Source organism: Pan paniscus, chromosome 12 (assembly GCF_029289425.2).
Source record: "Pan paniscus chromosome 12, NHGRI_mPanPan1-v2.0_pri, whole genome shotgun sequence".
NCBI classification, from domain to species: domain Eukaryota; kingdom Metazoa; phylum Chordata; class Mammalia; order Primates; family Hominidae; genus Pan; species Pan paniscus.
Genome location: NC_073261.2, coordinates 80,783,610 through 80,801,862, shown reverse-complemented (window position 1 = coordinate 80,801,862; position 18,253 = coordinate 80,783,610). Strand labels below are relative to the sequence as shown.

Below are 18,253 nucleotides of genomic sequence, written 5' to 3'. Positions count from 1 at the left end.
GAGTGGGAAAAAAAAGCCAATCTCAAAGTTACATACTATATGAATACATTTATATAACATTCCTGAACAGATTAGAGGTTGGCAAGGGTCAGAGATGATGGGGGGAGGTGGGTGTGGCTATAAAAGGGCAACACTAGGCATCTTTGTGGTGATGGAACTTTTCTGTCATGGTAGATACACAAACCTACATGTGCGATAAAATTGCACAGAACCAAGTACATACATATACGTACACATGAATGAATACAAGTAAAACTGGAGAAATCTAAATAAGATCAGTGGATTTTATCAATGTCAGTATCTCGGTTGTGACATCTTACTATAGATTTGCAAGATGCTACCATTCGGGAAAAAATGGATAAAAAGTACATGGAATTCCTCTATTATTTCTTCCCATTGCATGTCAACTATTTAGAAATAAGCAGTTTAATTTTTAAAAATGAGTAAAGGATAGGTCTACACATGCCAGAAAACCAAGATTAAAACTTGCTATCAAAGTCAACCACTTAGCCGACAGAAAAGTAACACTCATTCACTCATACAACTCAACAGGCTACACATGCCACCAATTTCTGCTGAAGAGTAGAGGATAGAACACAGAATGACAGCAGGCTAATGTCAGGCATTTTTCTTTAACAAGAGTCTGCACAGCAGCCCACACAGGTGTCTAGGGACTACACTCTGCACTGCCACTGCCCCCCAATCCAAGTGACAGCTCAAGTGTGAAGAAATGAGACTTGGCACCCATCTTGGCACTGGGGATAGTGTAAATAAGATAAAGACCCTACCCCTAAGCTGGTCTGTTCTCCGTTACCTAAATGATGCAGATGGCACAAACATGAACAATTCCCAAACTAAATTTTAGTCAAAATTCTATCTTCTCTTTTATCAAGTATTTTTTCCAGAATCACTATTAAAAATATTTAGAACTACAATAAAGAGCACCTCCACCTGAATGCCAACCTGCCACCACCACCATCTGAACTTGAAAATAATGAACATTAGAGAGCCCTCTGAGTATTAAATTTTTTTCCCCAAAATAGAACGGATCAGAGCAGAGACATAAAGATAAAATAACTCCCAGGCCTAAAAGAGTTGATAACCTAACCAAATGAATTGACATATCTAAAGAAAGTGTCAATCATAAAGGGTGTTGTCAGCCACTGTCTTAGCTTCAAGCTATTAAAACATTCAATTGTGATTGTGACAAGCATAATGCCTAGACCACAGTGGACATTCAATAAACTCAAATGAATGGATTTATCTCATCATCCTATTCTGAGTCCATGCTCATCAAGTAAATTTCTGATTACTACTTAATTCCCTATTCAGATTAGCCTCCAAGGAGAACGAAATGCTGGCCATAAGAATTTCAAGTCCTTAAGATTATTATTTTAAACTATTAAATATTAAACCAGCACTCTGGTTGTATTTATCTCTCTTGTGAACACAACTGATGTAAAAACACCCAAGAGAGATATATCTGTTCCCAAAATGTTGACAAAATCATGTTCCTAACTTAGAAACCCAGTTCCATCACTTACTATCTGTACACCGTAAGCAAGTCACTTAACATCTTTCTTCAGCTTTCTCATCTATAAAATCAGCATAAAAGCACTTGCCTCAATGGTTGTTATAAAGATTAAGATCATTTAAATGAAATGTTGAGCACATTGCCTGGCTAATGGTAAGCACTCAACTATTTGCTAATGCCACCATCATTACCAGCACTACCACACCCAGACCAACTCCTAGGAGAGGGAAAAGGGAATAGACAAAGAAACACAGTACAGACCCAAAAATTAAGACCCATGGTAGGGGATGCCATTGCTGGCAGTTTTTGTCATTTACATGCCTTGTCCTACTCTGTAGAATAAGAAAATAACATCACCAATCAGGAAGACATTACAGAGTTCCCTCTATCCAGCTGTAGCACCTACCAGCTCCTCCTTAACAACAACGACTTCTGAGCCATCACTGATCTGTGGGGCATTCTTCTTCACCCGAGGCATCCTCTTTGGTTTGGATTCCTTGGGAGGGGGCTGTTTACGGCTTCTGGGAACTTTCTTTTGGGGCTCCCAGGCACTATCTTCCTTGTCATCTTCTTCAGAGGCAGATGATCTAGAAGTAAATCAACAGAATAATCTCCAGGAAAAATAAAAGCAAATGTCAAAGGTAAAAAAGAGATGCAAGATTCTTGAAAAAATGATAAAGTAGGAGGTGTTTAATATAAAATGGAGTGATTGAGTACAGGCTGTGAACAGTTATTGCTAAGAATTGAACCAACAGAGTTGATGACGGACCAGTATAAAAATACCCCAGTATGCTGTAAATCACAGCTCTGTCTCTCCATTCTCTTCTCACCTAACTGACAAAGACATACACACATTCATTCAAGACATAGAAAATCATTTATTACCTTAAGTAATTTACTGGGTCATGTCAAACTATAGTCAATGTGAGCTTTTCAATTTTAACAGTGAAAAGCACTTAAATAAGTTCCCAACTACTAATCAAATTCATTTAAATTGTATTAAGTTATTCAAATCAATGAAAGGATTGAGAAATGGCTCTAGGAAACACCCTAAATTACATTAAAAGCCAGCACCAAGACCCTTCCAACTGCTTTAATTAACCCTTTTTTCCTTTCACAGAATGGATTTCTTTCCTGATTAGATTGGATCAGGTGCGACTATAGCACTTTTCTAACAACGAAGAATCAAACTCACAGCAAGAGCAGAGAAAAAGCAGCCATGGGAACTCTTTTAAAGGACCATCATGCTCCTGCCAACCCAGTTAATTCCATTTCTACTCTAATGTAAAAGGTCAATATTAGTGAGACTTCCTTTACTGAGATGAGTGAATAGGGAAGTCTGGGTTTTTTAATGTTAAGTTCTTCCTGGGGGCAAAAACCTGACTGGATGACTTCTTAGCTAAATTATGCTCTAGAAGAGAATAATTATGATAGGTCAAACTACTGGTGTTCTCTTCAGAGGTGCCACTAAGCCTGGTAAGCAAAAACAAACAATCAAACAAAAAACAGGAATAATCAGAATAACATAACAGCAGTGGAACTGAAAGAAACTATAATTAGAACACCAATGAAATAGAAAACTAGGGTTCCACTCCTCATACTATCATCAAACTGAGCAGGATGACTTCTTCCCTCCTTAGTCTCATCACCTATCAACCAGGATTACTGACTAACCCTATTTCACAAAGGAATATCACCAAGATTAAAGGCCCTTTAGTTATTATGAACAAAACACAAGCACAGATACCGTTGTGTTATACATGATATAGTTCTAAGGCAGCTAGTCAACTCTCCTTCCCAATCACTTGAGCTCTCAGGAGCATCTGGCACTCACACCTTAGAGCATATCCCTTACATACAGGAACCCCACCCCTTGGTTTTCATACTACTTCTTGGCAGCTTCTCTTTAGCCCCTTTGACTCCTCTTCTCCCTAACCTCTAAATGTTGGAATCCCTCGAGGCTTAGTCCTCAGCCCTCTATGCTCTCTTGCCAGGTAATCTTGTATTTTCTCGATAGAGGAATCTGTATTTTATTTTTATTTATTTATTTAGAGACAGAGTCTCCCTCTGTCACACAGACTGGAGTGCAGTGACGTGATCTCGGTTCACTGCAACCTCCACCTCCTGGGTTCAAGTGATTCTCACGTCTCAGTCCCCCAGGTAGCTGGGATTACAGGCACGTGCCACCATGCCTGGCTAATTTTTGTATTTTTAGTAGAGCCGGGTTTCACTATGATGGCCAGGCTAGTCTCGGACTCCTGGCCTCAAGTGATCAGCCCGACGTGGCCTCCCAAAGCACTGGGATTACAGGTGTGAGCCACCACACCCAGCTGGGAATCTCAATTTTATATAGTATCTCCAACTCGACCTTCCCCACTTGAGCTCAAGACTTGTATATCCACTTTTACCTGAATGTCCAGCAATCACATCAAACTTACCAAGTCCAAAACTGAATTCCTGATTCCACCACTCTCACACCTGTTCCTCTTCCAGTCTTTCCAAAATGTCTGTCATTCTTTCATACCCCAAATCCAATCCACCACCATGTCCTGTCCACTCTACCTTCAAAATATATCCCAAATTAGACCATTTCTCATCACTTTCACGTCTAGAATCCTATGCTTCTACAATAATCTCCTTAACTCATTTCCCCTACTTCCAGTTTTGCCCCCTATAGTCTATTCTCCACCAAGAAACCAGAATATTTTACAAATATAAAACAGGTCATGTAACATCCCAACCCAAAACCCTCCAGTGGCCTCCCAACCCACTTCAAATAAAATTCTAATACCAGGGAAGATCAAGTTACTGTATAAAATTGAGATTTTTATATTGAGCCATAAGACAAGATCAGCTACTAACAGGGAGGGGAGAGGGGAAGGGGGGTGGGGGGGGGGGAGGGCTTAGAATTAAGCCTTGAGGAATTCCAACATTTAGAGGTTGGTGAGAAGAGAAGTTAAAGGGTCTAAGGAGAAGGATCTAAGCCTATTAGATCCAGATCCTACTCATTACAATCTCATTTCTTACTACTCTCTGCCTCATGTCTCTAGACTGGCCACACTGGTCTTCTTGCTGTTCCCTGAACACACCAAACTTATTCCTGCCTCAGGGTCTTTGCACTTGCTGCTTTCTCTATTTGGAACACCCATCCCCAAGATCTTTGCAAGCTGCACCCCCAAATCTCATCTAGATCTCTTGCCACATCTTCCACAATAACTTTCTGACTACTCTATCCAAAATGCCCCCCGACTGCAACCACTCAGTATGCTCTCTATCCCCTGCCCTGTTTTATTTTTCTTTATAGTACTTATTACTATAAATATTACCAGTCATTTACTTAACAAATATCTTCAGAGCACCTAATATGACTCTAAAGCAGAGATTCTCAACTGGGGATATCTAGCAATGTCTAGAGACATTTTTAATTGTTATAACTTAGCAGGAAGCTATTGGCATCCAGTGGGTAGAGGCCAAGGATGCTGCTAAAAATCCTACAAGAAAAAAGATAGCCCCTACAACAAAGAATTGTCTTGCACACAATGTCAGTAGTGCAGAGGTTGAAAAATCCTGCTCTAAAGCAATATATAAAACTCTATGCTCTCATGGAGCTTATATTCTAGTGTAAATATTATGTTATATATTTAGTTGGTTACTTTCTCTCTCCTTTCGATACTTTATTAGCAACACTAGACAGAACCTGGAACACAGCATGAGTTCAACAAATACTTGTTGCATGAATGAATAAAAAAAGTTTTTTCTACCCACATCACTTAAGGAGTTAGAAAGTGACAGAATGCATTACTCCTTATTAAAATATTCATCATTCCCCTACCCACATATTAAACCAGTATGCTTACAACTCAGAGAATGAAGAAAATTCATCTTTCAGTACCACACCCTGGACCTGTACTTTTGCTCTTCTTGGCAATGATGACATCTAGAAGAAACAGAAAATAAAATCAGCAACACTTGAATATTCTGATCACTTTATTTGGCTACAAGTAATGGGTCATTCAAAACTAACATTTCATAGGAAAAAAACAAAAACAATGATGTTTATTCACAAGCCCAAACATCAGTTTCCTCTGCTATGTAGCTGCCAATTAAAAGAGTAGCTGGCTGGGCACCATGGCTCATGCCTGTAATCCCAGCACTTTGGGAGGCCAAGGAGGGCGGATCACCTGAAGTCAGGAGTTCGAGACCAGCCTGGCCAACATGGTGAAACTCAGCCTCTACTAAAAATAGAAAAATTAGCCAGGTGTGGTCGTGGGCGCCTGAAATCCCAGCTACTGGGGAGGCTGAGGCAGAAGAATCACTTGAACCCAGGAGGTGGAGGTTGCAGAGAGCTGAGATTGCATAATTGCACTCCAGCCTGGGCAACAGAGAGAGACTCGGTCTCAAAAAAAAAAAAAAAAAAAAAAAAAAGAGTAGCTAACAGCCTTCCAATGGTTTAAAACTCTTAAGAGTATGGGCCATCTTTTAAAAAATATAAACTCCTACAGGGTGACACCTGTAGGAAAACTGTGTGCTTCATTTTTTAAGAATTGTGTGCTTAAGTATTCTGTGTTATTTTATGGTAATAATATCAGGCAGCCACTTACAAAGTCCTTTATTAAACTATATCTCAAAGACAGAAACATTTTTTTCCTATTCTTTTTTTTTTTTTTTTTTTTTTGAGACAGAGTTTTGCTCTTGCTGTCCAAGCTGGAGTGCAATGGCACGATCTTGGCTCACCACAACTTCCGCCTCCTGGGTTCAAGCGATTCTCCTGCCTTAGCCTCCCTAGTAGCTGGGATTATAGGCATGCGCCAACACACCCGGCTAATTTTGTATTTTTTAGTAGAGACAGCATTTCTCCATGTTGGTCAGGCTGGTCTTGAACTCCCGACCTCAGGTGATCTGCCCACCTCGGCCTCCCAAAGTGCTGGGATTACAGGCATGAGTCACTGTGCCCGGCCTATTCTATATATTCTTAATGAATAAAGTAGAGGTCTCTCTACAAAGTTGGCAATGAAATAAATGATGCTGATTGACTGAGTAAGCAGCCAGGTTATTCTTAAAACAAGATAATCATTCCCTTATAATAAAAGTTCATTAAACTTAAATAAAATGATTAATCACTATGTGACTAAAAACTATTTACCAAATTCGAAGGCCAAGCTGTAAAAAAAAGTTAAGACAAATAACCAGAGACATCACATAATACAGGAAAGCAAATAAAATTACTTTAGCTGTTAAGATTAATTAGCTGTTAAAATTAATTAATAAAGGACTTTATAAGCGGCTGCCTGATATTATTACCATAAAACCATCAAACTATAAGGACTACACTAGACTCTGACATGTTTGGAACGCTTTAAACAAGTTTCTGACCCAGTCATATGTTATAATGCCTCTGGTTCTAACATCCGCTTAGAAGAGGAAATAATCTCTCATGGAAATACTAAAGGGGTTGTCACAAAAGGGAATATGTTCTCCCAGCAGCTGTAGCTCAACTCAGTCCAGTAAGTACACAATGATTGGGCAAAATAGTGCTCAGAGGGAACCAAAAGAACAACAGGAAAGCAGTCTGCAGGAAGTAGACAGGATAATCTTCCATCTTTCCCTTCACTCTCTTTTTGGCATATTAGGTTATAAAGATCATCCTTTCTCAAATTAGTATTTTTTAGACATTGATGATGAAAGAACAGGTAATTGTGATTTTTATATTATGTGTATCTTACCACAACAAAATAAGAATGGAGGAAGTTAGTGTATGACAAGGGTGGCATTTCAAATCAGGGCAGGGTAAAAATGGATTATTCAATAAATGGTATTGAGACAACTAGCTATTCCTCTAGAAGAAAAAAAGGAGTTTAATTCCTACCTCCACACCATTAACAAAAATTTATTCCCCAATAACTAATAGTTTAAAATGTACAAATTAAAACTATAAAAGAACTAAGAAATAAAGGTGATTCTTTTCATACTCTTGAGGGGAGATGGGGAAATGGAGGTTTTCCTAAATATGACTCCTCAAAATTCCAAAACCAAAAAGACTAACAAATTGCAACACATAAAAATTAAAATCCCAAGCCAGTAGTGGGAGCATATGAGAACCAAACCAATTTACCCTGCAGTATTCTAAAAAAAAAAAAAATTCATATGAAGCAGTAGCTGATACCTTTGGAATTAAAGGTGAAAGGGGTTAGGGCTGTGTATAAACTGACAAAGGAATATCTCTAAGTGTCCTACCTCACTTCATGCTATTAGGCAACTGCCCCAGGAAAAAGACTGTAAGTTTATTCTCTGGAGAAGGTATTAATGAAACAGTCTAGACTGTGGGCATGGGAACCATACAGACTGAATGCTAAAGGCAGAGAACCCTAGTCTTCCGCCACTAAGTTCCTAAAATACTGCCCTCTAGGGAGGAGAATGGGAAGGCTTTTCTCTGGAGAATCTAACCAGTCCAAGAGTAAAAACTTGAAGGTGCTAAGCTTCCCATCAAACAACCCACCCAGATCACCTTACAATCACTCCTACCACCACATTCTACAATATGCCTGAATTCAGAACATTCCCACACAGACTACCATATACTAATTCTATCTCTACACTTCAGCCTTAACAGAAATGTGTTTAAAATAGGGACAGGCAAACCCTTGGCAGGCTTATGTTTTTGCTTAACCATTATCCTTAAAGAAGGCTCCCCTAAATCAAATATTTCCAACTGCCTCTTTATAAGGCACCCCGAAAGCAATATACCATGGAAAGATGAGTAAGTTGTAATATTTCTTTTCACAAATGTTAAAAATATCAATGTAAAAGGAAAGGTGGGAAAGCAGAATCTGCATGAACACACAAGCCAATTTCAAGCAGATCAGATTTAGAAAGAATATATACAAAAGCTGAAGACCTGGAAATTATGTCTTTAAAACTACCTACGACAGGTACACCCCCAGGAGTATGTATTCTCCAGTTTAAACACCAACATTCTTGAGGCCTGTTTCTCCATCTCCACTACTCCCATATCCTCTTACTTTGTGTCATAAAACTTGTTAGATTAACCAAAACCTCATCCATCTCCACGGTTTTACATACCGATGTCACCTACTTATTAACAATCCTAATCCCTCCATCCCAAACCGTGCCTTTAACATTCAGATTTCTATAATAAACTGCCTGTCTCTGAAACTATTTAGATGTCTCACAGTTAACTTAACACATCCACAATGGAACTCTTGATGACCATTTCTTGCTCTAAAACCTGTTCCTATTCCAGTCCTTCCCATCTCAATAAGTGGCACCCACCTATTTGCTAAGCCAGAACTTTGAAAAAAAAAATTTTTTTTTTTTTTGAGACGGTCTCACTCTGTCACCCAGCCTGGAGTGATCTCAGCTCACTGCAACCTCTGCCTCCCAGGTTCAAGCAATTCTCCTGCCTTAGCCTCCTAAGTAACTGGGATTACAGGCGTGTACCACCACACCCAGCTAATTTTTCTATTTTTGGTAGAGACGGGGTTCGTCACGTTGGCCAGCCTGGTCTCGAACTCCTGACCTTAGGTGATCTGCCTGCCTCGGCCTCCCAAAGTGCTGGGATTACAAGTGTGAGCCACGGCGCCTGGCCAGAAAATTCTTTAACAGCTTCATTGACATATAATTGACATGCAATACACTGCACATGTTTAAAGTGTGCAAATTTGATGTTTTGACATATGTATACATATCACTACCATCAAGAAAATGAACACATTATCATCCTCCAAAGTTCCATTTGCTAAGTCAAAATGTTACAAATCTTTTTTTCTTTCATCTCACATATCCAGACTATTAGTAAGTCACATAAGATCCTCCTCCAAAATGTCTTGAATCTCCACGATCTTCAGTGAGCCTTTAGTCCTCAACCTCCCTCACTTGAACTACCACACTCGCCTCTTAAAGCCCTCCCTACTTCCACTCTTGCCCCTGCAACTCATTCTCCACTTATCAACTCAAGATCATTTAGAATATGCTTTAGAAACAACGAATTACTTCCCACCCCATCCTTCACTTAGAATCAAGCCACATTTTTATGAGGCCTTTGAAAAGGCCCTGTCGGTCTGAGCCCTGCTCACCTTTCTCACCACCTTTACTACTTGCTGGAGCTCCTCAGCTCTTGTCACAACATTCTTTCCCACCTCAGGTTCTCTCTGCCTGAAGTATTCTTCCCCCTGCTTGTCAATTGGCTGGCTCCTTGCATCCCTTAGATCTTAACATTTCAGGCCTAAAATAGGTTTCTCAATTATATTTTAAAAGGAGCCTATTTACTTCCTGTATACAGTAGGTTATAACATAATCTGTAATTATTTTTATTTTACTTGTTTATTGCTTGCACTGCTGTCAAGAGTAAATACCATGAAAGAAGGAAATACATGTGCCTTATTCACTTCCATATCATAGAACCTAGCACTTAACAGATGCCCTACAACTATTAAATGAACATAATATGTACAAATATGGTCTCTACAGAGGAATATACATTTATTTTCCACCACTCTTAGGCAATGCCACACATTGCACTCATCTCTTTCTGAAGAAGTGATGGCACATAAGAATATTCCTATTCTTCAATGACTTGGGATTTTTCCCTCCTTTCAAACTATCTTAATCATTGTGGGCACATGAGCATATTCCAAACCAATAATTTGGAGGTTGCTATGATGTTACTAAGGGAAGAGCCACTAAACTAGGACGACTGCAAATCAGGACAAAGGGGCAAAAGGACGTGCACACTAACAAATACTAAATTAAAATTGGAAAAAAAAATTTAAATTCAAGAAGGCAAACAAAGGAGGACAATTTCTTAAGAAGCACCTAAACAAGTTTCCATGAAGGACCAACAGAGTGCTTGAATATTAGCAGATTCCCAAGTCACAAAAACAAAATACTAGAGCTGAAAGAACCTGACATCAGACAGTCCCGCTATATTCAGAAATCTGAGACCCAATGAGGTGAAACAGTTTACTCAAAGGGGAAAGATATGTGGCAAAGGACTATAGCCCAGTGCCTGGAACACCAAGACTAGCCTGGTTTCCCATTCCACACACAATATGTTAATGACATGTCACGTGAGGGGTTCGAGGAAAGTTGCCTAGAGAGTTCCCAATTCATTCCTTTCCTCCGGTTACTGAGCGCCTCCTACATGCCAGGCGCACTACAGAAGGTGCAGTTGATTCAGACAGGGCCACCATGACCGTGAAAAGGGTGCTTCCTCTCCCACCTCCGATAATTTTAGGTATAAAAACAATCCAGGTAAATTAGCCGGGCGTGATGACGGGCGCCTGTAGCCCCAGCTACTCGGGAGGCTGAGGCAGGCGAATGGCGTGAATCCGGGAGGCGGAGCTTGCAGTGAGCCGAGATCGCTCCACTACACTCCAGCCTGGGCGACAGAGGGAGACTCCATCTCAAAAAAAAAAAAACAGGTTTGCCCAGGCTTTTCTATGTCTGTTATGCGCTAAGAGCTGCAGCAATTTGGCTGAAAAGAGGTGTCACGAGGTAGCTAGAGGGGTTTTCGGGTGGTCGGTTGTGAGAGACCGCTGACAGTAAAATGTAATGAACTTCTCACTTTTAAAAAAGGGGTGTTATTGCCCAAATGAGCGCTCAGAACTTTTTTAATGGCCCCAAAGATCCCGGAGCCCGGACGCCGGGCTCTTGAGAACCCGCAAGACGACCGCCAAGGCGCACGCACAGCTCACCTTCCCGCCCGGCACGTCAGAAGACCCGAGATTCCGTGAGTGCCACCGCACCTTCCGGTTCCCGCCGGAAGTTTTTCAAACGCCAGAAGGTCCGCCTCGCTTCTTCCGGACCAAGTTAGCCACAGACCTCCAAGGCGCGGCGCTACCGAACGGGGCGGAGCCAGGTTGGACGGAGGCGGGGCTAGAGCGAGGATCCCGAGGGAGCGCCGGGGTGGGGCTGGTTCGTAGAAATGAAAAATGACTTTTTTTTTTAAGTGTTATTTACCAAGGACACTAAACTCTTAAGCCCACAGATACAGCCAAATAAATTAGATTATAAAAGTAGGGAAATAAGACTGCTGTTGTCTACATTCGAATTTAGCACATCAAAACCCCATGGATTTGTTTTAGAAAATTCTAAAAAGCAGCTTTCCACTGCTAATGACTTATTTCCAGGGACTCTGAGTACTGAAGAGCCTAGCAAGTTATTGAAATGACCTGTGAACGTGCCTTGTTGCAGATCTACCGGAAGTGAGCATAGATTTTACTGGATAATTTTTGTGATTGGGGGGAAAAAAAAGGATTCTTTCTAAATTTAGTAAATCTAATCTTCTATATCTGAGATTGTTGGCCAGGAAAGATCAGTTTCCGAGATTGTTTAGGGATTTTTTTTTCCTTTTAATTAGCACAGTCGTATGTTGCCTTTAGTGATGGTTCCAGAAGGCCTAGAATTGTCTGCTACAATCACAGTCTCCTTCACAATTTATGGTCCTGAAGAAATACTAGAGAACACCTTACCTTTCAGGATTGTGGGAAGAGAAACCAGATCATAGAAATCAACAACAATAATGTACTATTTACTATTCACCTACTTTTGATGTTGCATTTGCTACGCAGGTTTATGGTAAGGGGTTGTCTTGGTCAATTTTCTGCTGCTGTAACCAAATACCACAGACTGGTAGATTTATAAAGAAAGAGATTTGTTTGGCTTGTAGTTCTGAAGGCTGGGAAGTCCAAGACAGAGGGCATTATTGTTGTGTCAAAATATGATGGAGGGCATCATACTGGGGTAGGGGTGGGGGAGGCATGTGAACCCAATTGACTCCCGAAATAACTAACCCTCCTGTGATAATGGAATTAACTCATTCATGACCTAATCATTTCCTAAAGGTCCCACCTCTTCATACTATTACAATGACAAGTTTCAACTTGAATTTTTGAAGGGGACATTCAAATCATTGCAGAGGTAGTAAGGGTAAAGGTGAACTAATATACTGCAAAGTCTTTTGACATAAGTCCTGCCCTGGAGGAATTTACGACCAAGAGTAGGAACCAGATACAGCCAGAGGAAACAGACACCCAAGCAAAACAGTCTAGCTTCAAGGGTTGGGTATGCAGGTAGTAGCCTCACTACAGTGAGGAGGAGAGTAAGAGTGGGCCAGCAAAGCCTTGAAACTTGACTTTCCTCTCCCCACAAGGGATTTTTGCCTTACAGCTGGGGAAGAAAAAAAAAATCACAAAAATAAATAGCCTGTTAAGATTTTAGACATCAGACATCTGGGGAAAATAAAATCTGAAGCAGGTTCTCTAAAATTAAAGTATGTAGGTAGTGGCCTACTCTAAAGGCCAGTAAGGACTGTCCAGAGAATATTTCCCTTGGAATTCTACAAGAGAGCCACTCCCACTACACGCTGTCAAGGAAAATTTGTAATCACTTAAGTATAAAACAGGCCCTCCCACAAAAACTGCCTTTTCTGTCTAGGACATTGCCCAATCTATTGTTTACTTTTGGATCTCAAGTGCTGAATTCCAAGAAATTCATGGGTTTAGACTGAAAGCCTGGAATAATCCGGACACCCACCTGAGACTACGCAATAGGGTTTGGGAGTAATGAAAACATGTTTTGGATTTGATGGAGGTTGTTTTATCCCTCCAAAGTATATAGCTCTTCCCATGATATTCACTGATACATTATCATTTGTATGTTATTATCTGTTTTCAAGTCCTTCCCCTATGGGTTCTAGCTCCCCAGGGCAAATGTAATAATAATAGTAATAACTTACCTTTATTTTACTTACCTGTGCCAGGCACTAAGTTAATGCTTTTAGATGTATTTATGTATATAATTCACATATTACCCCAATGCAATATTGCTATTAAACCATTTTTATAAATGAGAATACCAGGTATAAAGAAGTTAAATAATTCATCTAAGGTCACATCAGCTAATAAATTGTAGATCTGAGATTCAAATCCAATAATCTGCTTTACTCCAAAGCAAGTACTCTGAAAGGTATCCACATACAATTTGCTGTCTATCCACAGGGGATTGGTCTGAGGACCCCCTACAGATACCCAAATTTACAGATACTCAACCAATCAGTGATAGAAAAAGTTGGCCCACCACATCTGCAGGTTCCATATCCATGAATGCAGATACAGATGGCCAGCTGTACCACAAACTCAAAGCAAAGACCTTTTCTCGCTCCACTATGGTGGCCAGTGAGACTCTCAATGTTTAAGGTGCTCCAGAACTGTCGAATCTCTAAATACTCTAAATAAAGTACTGTCTAACCACCTGAAACATAACAAAGCTATTCTCTCTATTGGCCTCAAACTAAGTTTCATAAGAACAAAAATTCTTAATATATTAATAGATGCAACTGTTTCACCTACTAATAGATATTTGGATCTAGGAACTAAGTCTTGGTAATTTTTTATTTCCCCCTCTCCAACTTCTCCCTCCACCTACACAGTGCCTAATAATGCTTAACATATGATAGGTACTCAATAATATAGTAGACTAACTCCTGGACCCAAAAACATGTCTAAAGTAAAAACAAATTTTCCTCCCCTCTCCACCTTCTCCCTCCACCCACACAGTGCCTAATAATGCTTGACATATAATAGGTACTCATTAAAAATAGTAGACTAACTCCTGGACCCAATAATATGTCTAGAGTATAAACAAATTTCTCTTATGAGAAAAGTAAGTTAAAGCTCTTGACACAGAAGGTGGGTTGCCATTTTAAAAATCAAGTGTACTTATGAAAATTCAAACATTTTATCTCTGAGAGTCAGTCATTGTGATGGTTAATTTTGGGTGTCATCTTGACTGGATTAAGGGATGCCCAGACAGCTGATAAAACATTACTTCTGTGTGTGTCTGTGAGAGTATTTCTAGAAGAGACTGACATTTGAATCAGTAGACTAAGTAAGGAAGATCTGCCCTCACCCAATTTCGGTGGACACTATCCAATTGGCTGAGGCCCAGATAGAACAAAGAGGAAAGGAATATTTTCTTTCTCTCTCTTTTGGAGCTGGGACACACTTTTTCTCCTGCCTTTAAGCATTAGAACTGCATGTTCCTTTGGACTCCAGGACTTAAATCAGTGTACCCTCTCAGCCCCATGTTCTCAGGCTTTTGGCCATGCAGTGAGAGTTACACCATTGGCTTCTCTGGTTCTGAGACCTTCAGACTTGGACTGAGCCCTACTGCCAGCTTCCCTGGCCCTCCAGCTTGCAGATGGCCAATCACTGGACTTCTCAGCCTCTATAATTTTGTGAGCTAATTCCCTAAAAAATATTCTCATATATCTTTATGCTGTATTTATTACACACACACACACACACACACACACCCTACTAGTTCTGTTTCTCTGGAGAATTCTAATACAACTAGCAAAGGCAAAAATGATAATAATAATGGCTGTTTCAGATTAAAGAATGCGCAAACAAACTGAGCCCTAGTTCAAAAATTTGCATATTTAATTAGCCAGGCATTGTAGTGGGCACCTGTGGTCCCAGCTACTCTGGAGGCTGAGGCAGGAGAATCGCTTGAGCCCAGGAGGTGGATGTTGCAGTGAGCCAAGATTGCGCCACTGCACTCTGCACTCTAGCCTGGGTGACAGAGTGAGACTCTATCTCAAAAAAAAAAAAAAGTATGTATTTGCTCCTATCTCCCCTCTTTTCCCACTGTCAGACGTTCCTTTTCCTAAACACTAAAGCTCTTTGGCTTCAATGAGCTTCTCTGACTAATTCAGCCAGAAATCTGGAGATTTACTGCAAAATCAAAGAGACTAGTAAACAGAGAGGGGCCTACTTCTGTTTCCCAAATGAAAAAGGAGTTTCTTATTAGTGAGGCTGACCAGGCTGGTAGGTGGGTTCTCAAATTTGGCCTGTCCTATTAACTCTTTCAATCTAGCTGGGAACAACAGCATGACTCCAAAGTGCTAGACTAGTGCTGATGCCATTGTTCTAGCCAGAGTAACTTTGTCAGTCTTTCTTACGAAAGAGTAAAGATTCAAGAGATTAAAACCTGAGTCTTTATTAAATATTAAATGGATCTGGAGGAAGCATCAGTTAAGGTTGAGGAAATTAATTGTACAGATTTGTCAAGGAATTGGAATCAAAGGGATTGTATACATCAAATTTATCTCACACAAAGTAAAATTATGGAAACTGCATATTGAAATACAATATAATTTGTATTTCAGTGCTTTATCCTACTTATTTTATACAAATGTTCAGTGCTTTATCCTACTTATTTTGTACAAATTCCTAAGGTATTTTGTAATGAATGCAGTTATAAATAGGATTAAGACCCATAAAAAACATAAATAATAGATGAAATACCATATCTATTGCATGGTCCACTCTTCCACTGATCACTTACCTTGCAAAGTCACTGGCTAAGAGGCATTCAATTGGTTACAGTCATGAGCAAACATATTGAAATTTTTTCTCCTGTTGAGTTTCTCATCAGTAGTGCTCAGGGACCATCTCAACGGCCTAAAATATCTATTAAACAGTCTGAGATCTAAGTATGGAAACCCCAGAGGGCTCATTAAGATCCTGATGATGCCATGGCTGGCTGGGTTTCAAGGAAGGGATAAATGGCAGCATAATGGGGCCAGATTTATTTTAGTCAAATCTGGACTAACCACAGGTAGCCATGTCTGGATACTGTAATTCAGAACTAAATATTATATCTAGTACCATTGGTCCATCTTCCACCTTAATAAATTGAAACTATCCTGCAAAGTGCTTGCTTGAAACATTCATCTAGGAATGCATATTGTCAGAATTTTAGTACTAGAGCCTTCACACACTGGAATTCAAATTCAGAAAAGCATGGTGTGTCAGATCAGTCTATGTCCAAATTTGTGTGTACTATTTTTTTAGTCAGGTTTATTGAAGTATAATTTACGTAGAGTAAAAGTCAGCTTTTTTATTCTTGCAAACACATATAGTTGTGTAACCATCACCACAATCAAGATATAGAACACTTTAATCATTCAAAAAAATGCCCTTTTATAGTCAATCTTTTCCCCTTCCACCAGCCCCTGGCAAACCACTGATCTGTTTTGTGTTCCAATAATTTTACCTTTTCCAGAATGTCTTTATTAGTCCATTCTCACGCTGCTATGAAGAAATACTTGAGACTGGGTAATTTACAAAGGAAAGGTTTAATTGACTCACAGTTCCGCATTGCTGGGGAGGCCTCAGGAAGCTTACAATCATGGCAGAAGGCAAAGGAGAAGCAGGCACCTTATTCACAGAGTGGCAGGACAGAGTAAGTGTCAGCAGGGGAAATGCCAGACGCTTATAAAACCATCAGATCTCATGAGACTCATTCACTATCATGAGGACAGCAAGGAGGGAACCACCCCCATGATCCAATTACCTCCACCTGGTCTGACCCTTGAAACGTGGGGATTATGGAGATTTGGGGGATTACAATTCAAGATGAGATTTTGGGTGGGGACACAGCCAAACCATATCAATATTATATAAATGGAATCACATGGCATGTAACCATTTGCGTCTCATTTCTTTCACTTATTATAATACATTTGAGATTAATGCACATCATGCATGCATCAGTAGTTTGTTTATTTTTATTGCCAGTTAGCATTCCATTGTGTGGGTATACCACAGTTTGTTTATCCATTCATCAGTTGATAGACTTCAGTTGTCTCCACTTTTTGTCTGTTATGAATAATGCTGCTATGAACATCCATGTACAAGTTTTTGTATGGACAAACGTTTTCATTTCTCTTGGGTAAATAAACACCTAGGAACAGAATTGCTGAGTCATAAGTGTGTCTTTAGTTTTTCAAAGTAGCTGTATCATTCTGCATTCCCACCAGAAATGCGTGAGAGTTCCAGTTGTACCACTTTTTGCCAGAACTTGATGCTGTCAGGTTTTTAAATTTTTTGGCATCCTAATGTGTGTATTTCATTTCCCTTATGACTAACAATTTGTATTAGTAATGCATTTATTTGCCATCCACGTATCTTCTTTGGTGAAGTGTCTGTTCAAATCTTTTATTTTTAATTTGACTTTTTGTTTATTGAATTACAAGAGTTATTTATATATCGTGGATACCAGTCCTTTGTCAAATATGACACCTGGCTTTAAGAGTTGTATGTTATTACAGGCAACTGCTGACATAGTAGCACACAGAAAAATGATTCCTTCGTTGACCACAAAGAAAACTTTACTATGGCCAAACGTCCTTCAAGAAGCTAGCTGACAGGTGAAATGAAAACCACCAACATTTTTACCATATGGGAACTTTCCTAATGCCAACATCAATGCAGATAGAACACATTCTTTGCAGAAAAATGACCTAATTTCACACTGAAAGATGATAAAATTATGAGCTTAAAGTAAATGAATTTATCATACTAAAAGAATGTTTTAAAATTGGGAAAGTGGCACTTATAAGCTTTAGCAAATAATGTGGAAAGTTAGCTAAGTCATAATGTTCATACAGTATAACTGGGTATTTTGTTTAGATTGGACCATGATCTGAATATAAGAAAATTCAGATTGTTTACCAAGAAACTCCTGTGGCATCCTGGAATATAGAGTTTAGCAGAAGTAGGTATTGCGTATACAAGGGCCTCTCGTGACTTTCTACCATAAGTTTTTGTCAGTCAGAACATCCCAGGTCTATAATTCCTGTAACTTTCAGGCCTGTTACCAGTAATCATGTAGCTACTATGTGTCAAATTTTAA

At 39.6% G+C, this 18,253-nt stretch overlaps 1 protein-coding gene across 1 annotated transcript in view; it reads right to left on the bottom strand.

Moving 5' to 3' along the window:
- Positions 1–17,302, bottom strand: part of SRBD1 (S1 RNA binding domain 1) — a 230,130-nt gene extending 212,828 nt beyond the window's left edge. The window contains exons 1-3 of the mRNA XM_008976238.5: positions 11,248–17,302; positions 5,392–5,471; positions 1,941–2,121 (exon numbers count right to left, since the gene is read on the bottom strand). Coding sequence (XP_008974486.1) covers positions 1,941–2,121; positions 5,392–5,471 — 261 coding nt within the window. The 5' untranslated portion in view covers positions 11,248–17,302. The remainder of the gene's footprint in view (positions 1–1,940; positions 2,122–5,391; positions 5,472–11,247) is intronic.
- Positions 17,303–18,253: the final 951 nt, after the last annotated feature.